Source organism: Varanus komodoensis, unplaced genomic scaffold (assembly GCF_004798865.1).
Source record: "Varanus komodoensis strain SLA01 unplaced genomic scaffold, ASM479886v1 scaffold3, whole genome shotgun sequence".
Classification (NCBI taxonomy): Eukaryota; Metazoa; Chordata; class Lepidosauria; order Squamata; family Varanidae; genus Varanus; species Varanus komodoensis.
Window position 1 is genome coordinate 2,827,966 of NW_025335761.1, and position 14,742 is coordinate 2,842,707.

Here is a 14,742-nt window from a genome sequence, read left to right on the forward strand (position 1 = left end):
ACAACTGGAGCAACATGCATGGGTTTCTAAAGCCCACATCACCAGCACCGTAAGACCACGGCACCCAGAGTCTGCAATTACCTAGCTGCAGTGGGCAGCTGGAGTGCAGAGGGACTTAACAAAGCTCAAGTCTTGCTCGCCCACCAGATGAGGGAGGCAAATGGGCAAAGGAACTGACAGATGAGCAGCAGGGCAATGTTCTCATCACATGCTATCTGGTTTGGCGTGATCCTTGGATTGGCACAGCTGGCAACTGGAGGCACAAGGCATCAAGAGAGCACAGAGAAGAACAGATCACAGATGCTGCCGTTGAACTGCAGGGCTGCATGCCCCCCCCCCACCAAAACACACACACAGATATGTAAGGAATAATCAGGATAAATTATTGAGATTCACTGGGGAAAATTAGGCCTGTGTTCCATGAAGGAGCAAAATGAAACACAGCAAGTATTGTATGGAAAAGCTCTGCTTCCATCTAGAGGTTGAAGGGTGGAGTTTTCCCCAACAAACCATTTAAGCACAGGAAATATTGGAGTCTTTCTACTGAAAAAACAAACTAGGCATGCCATAAGGATAGGTGTATGGAGAAATGCCAGTGTATGCCATAAGCATTAAGAAGCTCTCAGGCCTTGGACCAGGAGGTGAGGATTTAATTTTGTTCCATGTCCAGACTTTGTGCAAAGCAATGAACTGCAACATAGCAAGCCAGGCAAGCAAAGTATCTTTGACAGCAGGAGGCCATGTAGTAAGTATGGACTTCAATAAAAGCTTCTGTTCTAAGCAAAAAGAGGTTTTTGCTTGCAGCTATTCTTCATCATTCCCCCTGTGCCTTGCTTTCTTCCCAGGACTTTGCTTCCTCATAGAGCAGTAGAGAAGTCTAGGCAAAGCCATTTCCCTTTGCTCTCTGGGACATATAGCACCATTGACATCTCATGTACATAAGCAGGAGCATGGGAGCCATTTTTGTGATGTGTGAGATTCTGCACTGCAAGGAACATGTGTAAATAATGCAACACATTGGTTGCCTATTACTGAACTTGTTCCTCAAAGAGCACATTGCTAGGAAGGAAGTTGCTGTTGGGAAGGAGAGAAGTGGTTGCCCTTGGCATACATTTCCATTTGGACTCAGAGGAGGAGGAGGCAGCAGAGGGGGCCTGGAAATGCGGGGCTCCGGATGCTGAGATGAGAAAAGCATCCTCACCAAGTCCTCAGGCAGGCTCCAAGAATAACCAAGATGTACAACTGTTGGGTGGGGCATGGGAGAGGCGCTCTTAGAGCCAGACGAAGCTGGTCTTACTCTTGACCCCATGACACAGGGTTGGGAGAGGAGGGCTAGAGGGTAGGTGTACAGCAGAAAGGCACGCTCACTTTTGAAAGGGCCCTCACAAAGGGATTGAGTCCAGACAGACTCAAAAGGAGGGCTGCTAGATTCAGTTCAACAATTTGCTCTGCCCATGCTCAGAGATATATTCCGCAGTGCCTGCGTGTATTGGATATAATCTGGCAAATAAAGAGCTTTTGCAGAGGAACTGTCTTTTGCCTTGAATGTGCAAAGGGAAGAAAACCCAACTCACAACAGGTTCCATTTAGATGGAAAAGGATGATGCAAATGGCTCCTTCCATGTGGTTGCACTGTTCACGGAGCAGATCACACCACATGGAAGTGGTTCCTATGCAGGTGACTGTACCTGGGGAAATTCTGATCTGCTCCTTGTAAAAAGGAATTAAAACTCATTGTCAGCAATGTTATTGTATGCTTTCTGTACACATTTTCTAAGCAGCAAGTTATCACAAATATGAAGGGGCAAACAAATTCCACTTACCTTTTCCATGTCATCCCAGTTCGTGATAATCCCATGCTCAATGGGATATTTCAGAGTCAGAATTCCTCTTTTACTCTGTGCTTCATCCCCAACATAACTATCCTTTTGGCCCATCCCTACCATAACACCCTGGAAAATTAAGCAATCAAAAGAAAAGAGAAACATCAGTTTTAGTATTACACTGCAAATATTTGTGTAATATGCCCTCTATTGTCATTTCATTATTATCCTTATGCAGTGAAATTAAATTTTAGATGCTGATCCAGACTGTAATTCAGGGCTACTAGTACAATCTTACGCACTATGTTCAACTATAGCACCTACTCCCAGGCAAGTGTACATTATATTGTAGCTGCTAAAATCTGATTCTCTTCTCTGGAAGAAGTGCTACTGAACACAGTGGGATATGCTTCCAAATAAACATGTGTAGAATTGCTAACTCTCCTATTAAAAACAGCAGTGCCTAAAGGGCTTAATGTTGACTGTAGAACAAACACATCATTTAAAAAGCCAACACTTTCTGAATAAGAATGCCTTATTCAGGATAATAAGGATAACAAATATGGAGCTGACCTGTCCTCCCATGAATGAGATTTCCAGGGTCTGGGAAATGGACTGAGAGTTGTGGACCTTGGTTGGTCCACCATTGGGTTATTTCAACAAACCATAATTAAGATTAATCACAGTTTGCCCAGCTTTGGACCATATGTCAGCTGCATTTAATATAAAATGAAAGTGAAAACTTCTGAATTCCTCTTTGTGGTCACACTGGAAAAGGACTGGGAGGAATGGGTGCCTGACTGGGGTGATGAACTGGATGAGAGCCGACAGACTGAAATTTAATCCAGACGAGACAGAGGTGCTATAGATATGTGGAACCCCAGGCCAGAGGGAGGATATCGGCCCTGTCCTGGATGAGGTTGCACTCTCACTAAAGGACAGAGTGTGGAGTTTGAGAGTGCTCCTGGACCCAGAACTGTCCCTGGAACACCAGGTGACATACGTGGCCAAGAGTACCTTTTATCAGCTGCAGCTGATTTATCACACATCTAGATTATTTATCACTCACACCTAGATTATTGCAATGCACTTAACATTGGGCTGCCCTTGAAATTGGCCCGAAAACTTCAGTTGGTGCAGAACAGAGCAACCCAACTGCTGATGGGGACAGGCCAACACGAGCATTTATGCCCTGTTCTTTATCAATGCATTGGCTACCAATTGAAGTTCAGGCCTGCTTCAGTGTGCTCATACTAAGCCCTGATATAAAACCCTAAATGGCTTAGGACTTGGATATCTTAAGGAACACCTTTTTTCTCTGTATACCATTTGCCTAGAGAGGTCATGGGCTCGCACATTAAAGACATTCAAAAAGAAACTGGACAGTCATCTGAGTGGGATGGTATAAATTGGTGACCTGCAACAGCAGGGGATTGGACCCAATAGTTCCTTCCAACTCTACTATTCTATAATACCGACCCAGACCCTAAGATCTTCAATGGAGGCCCTTTCCAAAAGCCACCTTTAAAGCAGGCAAGGAAGGTGGCTATGAGGGGAAGGGCCTTTTCAGTAGTGGCCCACCATTTTTGGAACCAACACCTGAAGGACATACACCTTATGCATTTCAGCATCAGGTTCAGCCCTTTTTATTATCTCATTACTTTTGATTAGAGGTTTGATTTTATATTAGATTTTAATAATGATTGGCTGCTCTGGTTTAATATACCATCATTTGACTCGTTGTTATGGTTGTTATTTTTAAATATTTCTTTGTATTTTGTATGGATTATATGGATAATTGTTATTTGTTTTAATGTTGGTTACCATCTGTAAACTTTTCTGAAAGCAATGTGTTGAGAGAACAGTATATAAAATGTTTGAATGAATGAATGAATGAATGTGCATCCAACATTTTTCCTCCCTTTGAACATCAGACAGGCCCTTTCTGCACATGCCAGACTATTTTGAAACCCCATGTAATTCAAAGTTGGCTTGCACATGCTGCATATGCAGAGTTAATGGTGTTTTCTGGAGAGTGGCCGTTGCATGTTTTGGAAAAACTAACTTGGTGTCGAGGTCGTCCAACTATTGATGGAAAAACAGCCCGAGGAGCATCATCTCCTGCGAATCCTGCTTTGCAAAGCCCAGAGCCGTTGTCACAAACAAGAGCTGTGGTTTCCTCGTCATCACACATGGCTCTTCACAGTCCGAGGCTGAGAAAATACAGTTTAGGGAAAAGTAGATCTGGATTAGTAGGGAGTAACTTAAACTGCAGTATTTAATTTATTTATTTAATTTAGAAAAATAAACAGTGAATCATATAATAAGGTCTCTGGTTAGTAAAGTCAGCAAATACATGACTATCTTGTTTTCATCTGATCCAGGTGAGGCAGTGACTGTTCGTAACCAGTGCCTGGGCTTAGTAATAGACTAGACATGGGCCAATAAGTGGAAGCTCAGTCTAGACAAGATGGCGGTACTGTTAGTGGGAAATGCTTTTGTCCAACTGCGGAATTTCCAAGTTGTTCTGGATGGGTTTGTGCTCCCCCTAAAGGACAAGTTTCACAGCCTTGGAGAGCTCCTAGATCCCAGGTTGCCACTTGCTTCTCAGATGGAATTGGTAGACAGGAGGTCATTCTGCCAGCTTAGGCTGGTTTATCAGCTGCATCCCTACCTGGATGAGTGGAGTCTTGCTACTACTAAGCTGCCCTGATTACTGTAATGTGGGGCTACTTTTGAAAACAGTCCGGACACTGCAACTAGTCCAGAATAGGGCAGCATGCCTGCTAATGAGGACCAGCTTTCATGAACACATCATGCCAGTCCTGTGCAGGCTACATTGGCTGCCAGTTGCCATCCAAGGCCAATTCAAAGTACTTACGATAACATTCAAAGCCTAAACAAGTTGGGGGCAGGATATCTGAAGGAATGCATATCTCCATATGTCCCAGCCTGATCACTGAGGTCTTAATCCGAGGCCCTTCTTTGAATTCCTCCCCACAATGAAGTAAGGGGGGAGAAGACTAGAAGGGCCTTTTCGGCAATAGTGATCCACTTGTGGAACATGCTTCCTATTGAGATCCACCTGGCATCTTGTCTCGTCTAGTTCAGATGCCAATTGAAAACATTTCTTATTCACAAATATGTCAGAGTCAGTGGGTTGATTTTATATTGATTTATTATACTGGCTTTAATTGCTGCTGCTGCCACATTAGAATTTTAGGTGCCACACAGTTCTATTTAAATGAGTGTTGCAATTTGATTGCTTAAATATTTTATTTAGTGAATATTTATTTTATAGCTTTTATTGCGCTACTTTATTGATTTTATGTAATGTTTATATGGAATTGTTTTATTTGCTGTTGTTGCATTCAAGTGAAATAAGTAATACTAATAATATATCCATTACTGCCAAAAGTATAATTCAAGTTATCAATCCTTCTGAAGCAATGGCTTCTAATATGGTTGGTCTCAAAACCCAATGACATTCCTGTCAAATACAACATTTTCATGAGATATCTTGAGTTTGGCCTTTGCTACCTTTTCCTAAGATGGAAAATTCCAGAGATCCACAATCTTGTAACCAGTCTCAGGGTGCTTCTGCATGTGGTGACAGGAGAAGGCAATTTTTGCTGATCCTCTATTCTTCTGCAGCCCACTTTCCCCTTGAAAATATGATCCCTAAAGTTGGGGAGTGTTACCATGGTGTGAAGGTAAGTACTTGCACACTTGAAGAAAATATAATGCTGTTTATTTTAAGGGTAAAACTAGATGGGATAAATAGCAGCTAAATATAAGAGTCTCAATTTTTTGATAACTAAAAAGAAGCTCTGGGGAGCTGCAAATCTAATAAAAGGAATGGTACACTTTTTCCCCACAGAAACCGTGTGTGTGTGTGTGTTTGGGGGTTAACACTGACTGAACAATACTCTACCAGAGAGGTAAGACTCTTCTCCTCAGAAATTTGGGGAAGCAAAGCCATAGTATAATTCTCCTGAGCACTTAATGAAATGATACAGATCATCAGCTTACTGAGGGGAATTTCATATGGTAAATTATAATCTCTAATTTTCAAGATTTAATTATATTACTGAAGTTATAGTAGGTGCTCTCTCTCTCTCTCTCTCTCTCTCTCTGTGTGTGTGTGTGTGTGTGTGTGTGTGTGTGTGTGTGTAAACTTTGGTAAGCAGAGTATGTTAGGTATCGGCTTCTGCTTTTCCAAAGAGGTTGCACAAAAGTGAGTTTGGAACATTTTAAAGTTTCATGTTGAGACTGTAAAGTACATACGCATTGTTGCACACTGCCATTTAAAGAAATAAGCCACTGTGGTCCCCCACCCCACTACATACAGAGTTTCTATTATGCCAGATGATACAAACAGTCCCAGCAAGAAAGGTCTAAAAATAGATACTCTGGACAGCTTCAGAAAGTGTTGGCTAATGTTTTGAAATGGCAGCTGCTCCCATTAAGTGTTCACTTACAAGAACTATTCTATATCTGTGAACTGTGAATTTCTCATCAAAAGGAGTGTTCTGGGAAGTACAGTGAGATAGGCCTGACTCTACAGGACAAAGGCAACATGTACGTGTGACTACTGTTTTAGATTCTTTAAGTACAATGTGTAAAGGCAAAGAGCTTCCCTTCATTTGGGCTAGCTTTGTGACAAGCTTTCCTTGATGGGATCTCACAGCCAGTACTTTTAATTCCCAGCCAGATCTAAACCCACTCATGGTCCTTGTACAGGATTACAAGGTGATTGATTGATAAGTGATTGATAAATGTCATGTGAATGGAATAATTATGCACATAGCTATTCTAAGTGAAGATGTATTTTAAGCGCTTCAAACACATTTTAAATGGAGTTAGTTTGTACAACAACCAAATGATGTATTGTTAGCTCTGCGAAACAGTCCATTGATTTTAGGAGAATTCAATAGTTTCTGAGGAGGAAAGGTAGCATATTTCACTGTCAACTTCTACCCCAAATTTCAGAGGTGCTCTAAGAACATGCCAGAAAACTATTAATGCTGGTGCAGTTATGCAAAAGACTATTGCCACAAGACTTTCCATAAAAATTGAGTATTAGTACAAATATTTCTCACAAGAAGACAAATTTTCATACAATACTGTTGACCAGTCCATACTAGATGGACTGTTGATCTCATTCTGTTCTTTAAAAAGAACAGAATCAGGTCAACAGTCCATCTAGTGCAATTGTCTCTTTCCAATGAAATGGAACGCATGCCCTTGAGGTGTTCTTTGGCCCTTACAGTACCTTCCGGGTTGCGCTACTGTACATTAAAGTTTATGATTGTGGAGAAATTGTGTTTATCTGAAGTAAAATGATGCTAATGTATTCAGAAAAAAGAATGGCTGGCTGGGGTGCTGGGAGCTTTAGAATATCTTCCTGTCTAAACTTTCATAAGATAAGACTGTGCTTTAAGTATATTATTTGAAACTTTGTATCTCTCTGCAGGCTTTGCTCAATCTCATATTTTAATTCTTCATGAAAAGCAATAGAGCTGACTCTATTAAACTTTAACCTCAAGTAAACACAGTTTGCCCACAATGAGACCACAATAGGTAGATCATATTGCACCATGTGCTAGTCTTGTTCCAAATGTTGGAAAAATCTTTCATCGGCATCTTGATCCCAATAATTCAAGCAATCTTAAAATAAGGAAAATACAGCTCTGGAACTCAAATAAACTTCAAAAACCAATATCATTATGCAGAATTGGAGCTAGGTTTGGAGCAGGATACATGGTATGCCGAAAGGTCTGCTATACACTTGACAATTGTAGACACTCCAACAAGCCATGTTTAAACAGGGAGGATAACACATGAAGCATGCATATAGACTAGCTCCAATTCTGCCTACCGTAGCTGCCAGAGTGAACTCTCATTATAAAACTCCCTCATAAAAAGTTTCCACAAATGTCCCCTAAAGCAAATTCCAAGACAAAACAGGAAGTTCCTGATCATATGCAACACCCAAGATATTTGGAGGATTACAAATGATTCAATAAGGGAGCAGGAAAGGGCAGGGGAGAACTATCAGTAGTGCATGTGTGTTCTTTCATTTTGTTTAAAGATTAATATTTTAGTGTTAGTAGTTACTCTAGTAAAATAAAAACAAAAAGCTGGTGCGTGTATGATTCTGATTGATAACCACTAGATGGAAGTTTCACTGAAGGATTTAGAAGAATGTTAGCCAACTAGACATAGATGGATTTCTACTATGCTCACTCCTGCATGGCAGAGTTCTCCCCAAGGCTGCAATTCTAAACACAGAATGAATTCCACTGAAATCAGCATTAACGAATATAGTCACAACCTTTCACCCTGAACAATGGGACTTCTTTGCAGTTAAATCTGTGTTGTACACCTAGTTTCTTATGGTGTAATTTAAAGTTTCAAGCAATATTTCCACACTCTTTAGTAGATTATAAATTGGATTTAATGCATGAAAATATAACATTAAAATGGCAACGAAACCTTTCTTTAATAACAAAAACTTCTTCGCCTGTGGAAACAGGATAGAATTCAATGATTTCTAGAGATGACATGACTTAAGAGGGTAATGTTTGAAAACCTAGGCTAAATCTGGCATTTTATATCCAAGTTAAAGTAATTATGGCATATAGGAAAAATAATATGATTCACCACTTTGCTGGTATACTGTATCTGTTCTCTCAATCTTTAACCATTTGAGTTGTTTCCCTGTCCATCTCTTTGTCCACTGCTGAGCAGATTTCTTTTTGGATGCAACAATATTTCATGCAACAAGGAATTTTTGTTGCATATTGTTTATCATGTGCAAAAATATTCTCATACTGGTTTTGCATGCAGAGTGGTTTTTAGACGCACAGTACTCCTAATCAAATGAAGGTGTGAAGCATTTATTCTGGCAATAATGTAAAAGGAAAACCGTATCAACCTACATGGAAAATACTGAAGCCAAGAGGAACTATTCAAGTTACATTGGTTGAACGCATTGCAGTGTTCAAGTGAAATAATAGCACCTAGCATGGTTCTGTTGCATACTCAAAGAAGTTCTGATAATCATCAAATGACAGCCAGACCATCCAAAATCAAGATTTAATAAGCTGCTCCAATGGAGTGCCCTGGATTACCAGGAAAAGCAGAAAAGACCATCTGTATTTTTAGAAAGAATAATTTGTTTAAGCATGTTTAGAAATCCCAGATACTTTCCTCACACTTCTTATGAAACCAAGCCTTGCTCTACCAAATACAAAAGGTTAAACAATATCTGGGTCAGACTTACCCAAACCACCAGAAGATAGCAAAAATTTGCAATAGCTCCCTCAACCCAAATGAAATTATCTCACCTTCTATTATTTATATTAGCTTGTGGAATGGAGTTCATAGAATACCTAGGTCTGCCATGCCATTTTTGGAAACATTTTTTTCAGCTTATGCTTATCAAACCAACAGCTTAAAGGCCTGGATAAATTAGGGCAGAATTTCTGACACCCTTGGATACTATCCCACTCTAAGTTGTTCAGATGGCTTCCTCTCTGCTTCTCTACTCACCAATCTCCTTTTTCTCACTTCCTTTTTTTCAGCTTAAATTATGATTAGGTCCCTGCCTAGAACCTGAACATGAGTTTTTATTTATTTCATTAATACCCAGTTAACTATTAATAGCTCTGTTCATATTTAACAGGCACTGGCTCCAAAAAGAAAGGTTACCATGTACAGTACTGGCATATAAACTGTACATGTTGTTATCAGGTTTCTATAGTAGAGAGACAGAAAATAGCCACCTTATCTTGAGATGGGGTGACTCCATGCCTGAAAATGGGGGCTGATTCAACAACAAGCCACCTCCTAAATGATAATTATATGTTACCTCAGTTCAATCTCGCAGACTGTTGGTTTGCATGACCTACAGCATATTTTTAACCTGATGTCTCAAACATTGTGTTGGATCCAGAGAACTATAGTTCTACTCACAGTTAGAGTAGAACTACAGAAATGAATGAGGCTTAAATTAGTCAGGATTACATTGCATGGATTTCAGTGGCTGTAATCTAAGCACGACTAACTCTGTATTGGATGTATTAGGCAATGCTTTACATGGCTATAAAGCCACAATTAATCTTTTTAAAAATCACATGAGTTAATTCTTCATGAACTCATGAAAATGTGCCTACTTCTGTATGGTATATATTTTTTTCCATGCCCTGAGCTATCAGGAAGGACCAGCAGACATATTACAAAACTCTTATATATGACTTGCTTGTGCCAGCAGAAGCACTTCTGTTCCTTGATCACTGATTCTCATGATTCTCTTCCATGATTCTCAGAAAAGGCTATTCTAGGGGCTTCAGAGAGAAATGTAATGCAGGCAATACAGGAACGGTAATTGGAGACCTCCCTGTAGGAGAGCAGAAGTTCTTTTACTCACTTAACTGGATAAATAAAAGGGCTTGCCTGGGGTCACACAGCAAGATTCAACATTTTTGTCCCAAGTACAGGAGGAAGAATCTGCCATAGCATTTCCAAAATATGTTTGTCCTATTGCCTATCCCACTTGGCCAGATCTACATATGGGGCCATAACCAGGCATCCTCTGTAGCAGCATCCCCAAGGTGGTATCCTCCAGAAGTTTTGGATCAACTTCCATCAGGCCTAGGCAACACGGCTAATAGGTAGGAATGCCAGAATTGTAGTCCAAATTATCTAGAGCAAAACAGATTGGGGAAAGCTGCTGTATGCTTCCTCTTCCATCAGGCTAGTACCAACAAGTTGTCTTAAATCAAGGTATATCCTTTTTTATAAGAAGTGTACTAAGCACTAAATTATAAAAACATGTAAAACCACAGTGTAATATAAGCAGCAAGAAAAATATGAAATCAAATCAAATTTCCCCTCTCCTGTCCAATAAACAGCAATACATGTATTTATAAGAGGACAAGAAAACACTTCACTGTGATGTAATCAGTAATCCAGTGCTGCCTCTAATGGTTGTCCCTGGCGTACTGAGACTCAGCATCCCTCTTCAATAACTGGGATGTTGCTTTGGAAAACAGCAACAAATATTCACAACACAGTTTCTAGTTTAACAAGCTGGATCTATTGTGCTGGTTTCTTTTTGCTTCCAGAAACTTCTGAAGAACAAGCATGGTCTGACATTCATATTCCCTACCACCTGGCTACTATCAGAAGTATAAAGGTCTGTTCATATTCCTCAAACAGCACAGGAAGCAACTCTCCTTTTGAAATGGGTCAGGGTGTACTTTGTAAGAGCAATGCGCACAGAGAAAAGTTACAACTTTGCAGCAGACAGGCTAAGTCAGTGGAATGTAAATCAGAATGAACAACACAGCCAGCAGGTATGTAAACTATAGGAACCTTTGGCCAGAACAGTAACCTGTGCAATACTCTGAACAGAAAGGAATCAGAGAGCAACCATAGCCTAAACTAGGCCATGAGAAGAGATTGTAGTTGGCGCCTGTACAAGTTACAAGAACTGTGTGCAACTTTGCCCAAAACTGAAGCACCACTGAGCTCTTCTAACTCTGAGCCTGGCATTCTATCAGTCCCCCAAGAACCTAGACATAACATCTTGGACACTGAGAACAATGTTTAGATAGCTAAATGAAATTGTCTCAGAACTCCTAGTTTCAGATCTGTTAAGCAGCATGTCCATCATAACAGACCATATTAGCATGAAGCAGAGCAGTAGGCCCTTCCTGTGGAGCTGTGACAGCATAGTCAATGATAAAAGGTGGCCCAGAAGAGATTATCTTTAGCAAAAACCCTTATCCTCCATCTTTCAGCTCCATTCCACATGACATTGCAGATTTCTGATATAGCAACCATTCTTAACCAATCTTCTGAGAAATCAGAGAAATTTCCAAGAGCATTCTACAATGCAGTCTTTTTCACAAGATATTCTGATAGGTGGGGGCTATATTTGCTCAACTGGTCATGTTCACCTTCCAACTTTTTTCTGTAATGCCATCTTTCATCAGGGTTGGAAAGTCATGCTTCCTTCTATCCTAATCCTGTGCAGACACGAGAAAAGCAGAGTAACTGATCCACTTCAGAGGAGCTGGGTCCCATTTTTGTTTTTGGGACAAGATAACTGAAGCACGGACAAATATTACAGACAAGGTAACAAGATAACATAATACTACGTTTGGGGGAAAAGAATAGACTCAGAGAAGAGTTGGAACGGGCCAATAAGGCCATCATGTCCGGACTCCTGTGCAATTTAGGACTCCAGGTTAAACCATCCCTCTCAGATGGCTGTCCAGTTGCATCTTGGATGCCTCCAGTGTGGGAGAACCTACAACCTCCCTAGGTCATTGGTTACATTGTAATAGCCAGTACATTTTTCCTGATGTACCACTAGAAATATCACAGGATGATCAATACAATTAGGGGATGCTGAACTTGTAATGGGTTTCTCTGGCAATAAACTGCAGAGCACCAGATAGGCTGGACAATGTTACTATCTGGTGTATCTATAGCTGGTTGAACAGTCATGTGCATGAGTGATGTTTAATAGTTCTGCATCAGTCTGGAAAGAGGTCTCAGGTGGAATCTTGGCCCTGGGCAATGGTTCAGCATTTGTATAACTTACTTGGATGAAGGCACAATGGAAATCTGCTGATGCGAAGAAGCTGAGAGGAATAGCTAACATCATATCATTAAAATTTAGATTAAGAAATATTTTGACAGGCTAGAACACTGAGCTTGAATCCATACATTAAAACCAAGCCTTACAAGGAATGGTTGAAAGATCTCAGTATATCTAGACTGGAGAAGATTAATAGAAAACATAGTAACTATCTTCACATTTGAAAGGCTGTTACAATAGAAGCAAAAGCAATCTGGTTTTTTTGTCAGTCCAGAGGACAATTCTAAAGGGTGGAAAATTCAGGAAGATCTAAGAGGAGAACATACTGCCTCAGGAGTTAGTGGGCTCTAATTTGCAGGATATACTTAAGATACTGGATAGCCATCAGCCAGAGATGCTAATAATAGTAGCACCTTGCACTGGAGATCCTGCACTGAACAGGAGTTAGCACTAGATAACCTCCGAGGCCCCTTCTAACTTTATGATTCTATGACTTGGAAAGCAGATAAGAATGTTAAGAACCAGGCTGGATCAGAACAAAGGTCTATAAAGTCCAGCATTCGGCTCAACCAGTGGCTGCCCAGCTGCCCAGAGGAAATGTACAAGCAGGACAGGAGTGCAACAGCATGCTCCTGTCCATGTTCCCCTGAAGCTGATATACTCAGGCATGCTGCCCCTGATAGTGAAGATAGCATGTAGCAAACCAGGACTAGTAGCCACGGATCCTCTTTCATGCTTTATCCTCCATGAATTTGTCCATCCACCTGTGGAAGTGGATTCCATAGTTCAATTACGTGCTCTGTGAAAAAGTACATTTTTTATGTGTCCTACATCTTCCACCAATCAGCGTCATGGGAAGACCCCAGGTTCTTTCACTGTGAAAGAGGGAGAAAAAGGTCTGCCTTTCTACTTTCTATGCAGCACGCATAATTTTGTATAACTGTATCATATCCCACTTTACTTTTTCTGTGCTAAACAATTCAAATTATTGTAACCATCCCTCAGAGGAGAGTTGCTCCCGGCCCTTTAATCATCTTAATTGCTCTTTTTGGCACTGTTTCCAACTTTACAATAATCTTTTAGTGGTGCTGTACAGAGTATTCAAAGTGTGGTCAAGATCTTTTTCTTGGTAAGTCAGCACTGGTTCAAATTCCATCAGTTGAAATTGGGATTTTTCCCCCAATTTCAAAGATAAGCTGATTGGATTTGCCCCAACATACATCATTTTAAGTTAATATTGATTTACATTTGCCATTTTGCTGCACTTTATCCGACTTCAGAGATTCTTCTGGAGTTCCTCACTATCAGTTTTTGTTTCAACCACTCTATATAACCTGATTTCATTAGCAAAATTGGTCACTTATTGATCACTCCGAAATCCAAATGATTTATGAATATATTTAAAAAACATGGTCCTATTACAGTCCCCATTGTTTGCTATCGTTATATGCTGCTTGTTTTCCTTTCAAGGAGATCAAGGGAGCTTACATAATTTTCTTCCTCTTCTCAATCTTATCCTCACAATAGCAGATAGGTTGGCCTGAGAGTCTGTGACTAAACTCAGAGTCACCCAGCTGGCTGCATGGCTGCACAGGGAACTAAAACCCAGATCACCTGAGTCCCTGTCCTGCACTCTTAACTAATATATCACACTGGCTCTTTACATCTACTTTCTATTCTTTAATCAGTTATTGACCCATTAGAGGACTTATTTTATTTAGCATATAAATAATAAATAAAAGACATGATATTCACACCAAACCCAAATAGGAATGAATTGAATTTATACGTCATTCCGAGATGCTTAATAATTCTTCCTCAAACTGATTTTATTCTGTTCAGAAGTGACCTCCCCACCACCAACCCCCAAACACTCTCTCTTGTATTTGAAGAGTTTGGAAAAAGCACTGAACTTAGATGGTGTTGGGGGGATTGTTTTGTTTTTGGCACATCTGCATCTGACAGCTTAATGGTGTACCAGTTCAATTAGTAGCAAACTTTCTACTTCCTTCAAACCTCATCAGGCAATTCTTCTTTTTCACGTGACATATGTTCCAACAACCAGCTCTTTAGTTGTCACATTAGATGCTTCCTATTTCAATAATCACCACCTATTAACTTGCCTTTTCCCCCAGGCTTGCTTTTCAGGTGTTAATTTGAGATGTGTGGGCTGCATACACACAGAAGAAACGTTATTTATGCATGCATGACTCTCTCTCTAGGTATCTTCTGATAAGACAATTAAACTCTCTTGATCATTGAACATCTGCCATGGTTTTTGTAATAACTGCTTTTAAAAAGTTG

The 14,742-nt window shown here is 40.3% G+C and overlaps 1 protein-coding gene across 1 annotated transcript in view; it reads right to left on the reverse strand.

Annotated features, from left to right (window-relative positions):
- LOC123026375 (actin, alpha cardiac muscle 1-like) overlaps positions 1–9,235 on the reverse strand; it is a 30,695-nt gene extending 21,460 nt beyond the window's left edge. Inside the window, exons 1-3 of the mRNA XM_044435918.1 lie at positions 9,112–9,235; positions 3,889–4,036; positions 1,824–1,952 (exon numbers count right to left, since the gene is read on the reverse strand). Coding sequence (XP_044291853.1) covers positions 1,824–1,952; positions 3,889–4,017 — 258 coding nt within the window. The 5' untranslated portion in view covers positions 4,018–4,036; positions 9,112–9,235. The remainder of the gene's footprint in view (positions 1–1,823; positions 1,953–3,888; positions 4,037–9,111) is intronic.
- Between the last annotated feature and the right edge of the window lie 5,507 nt (positions 9,236–14,742).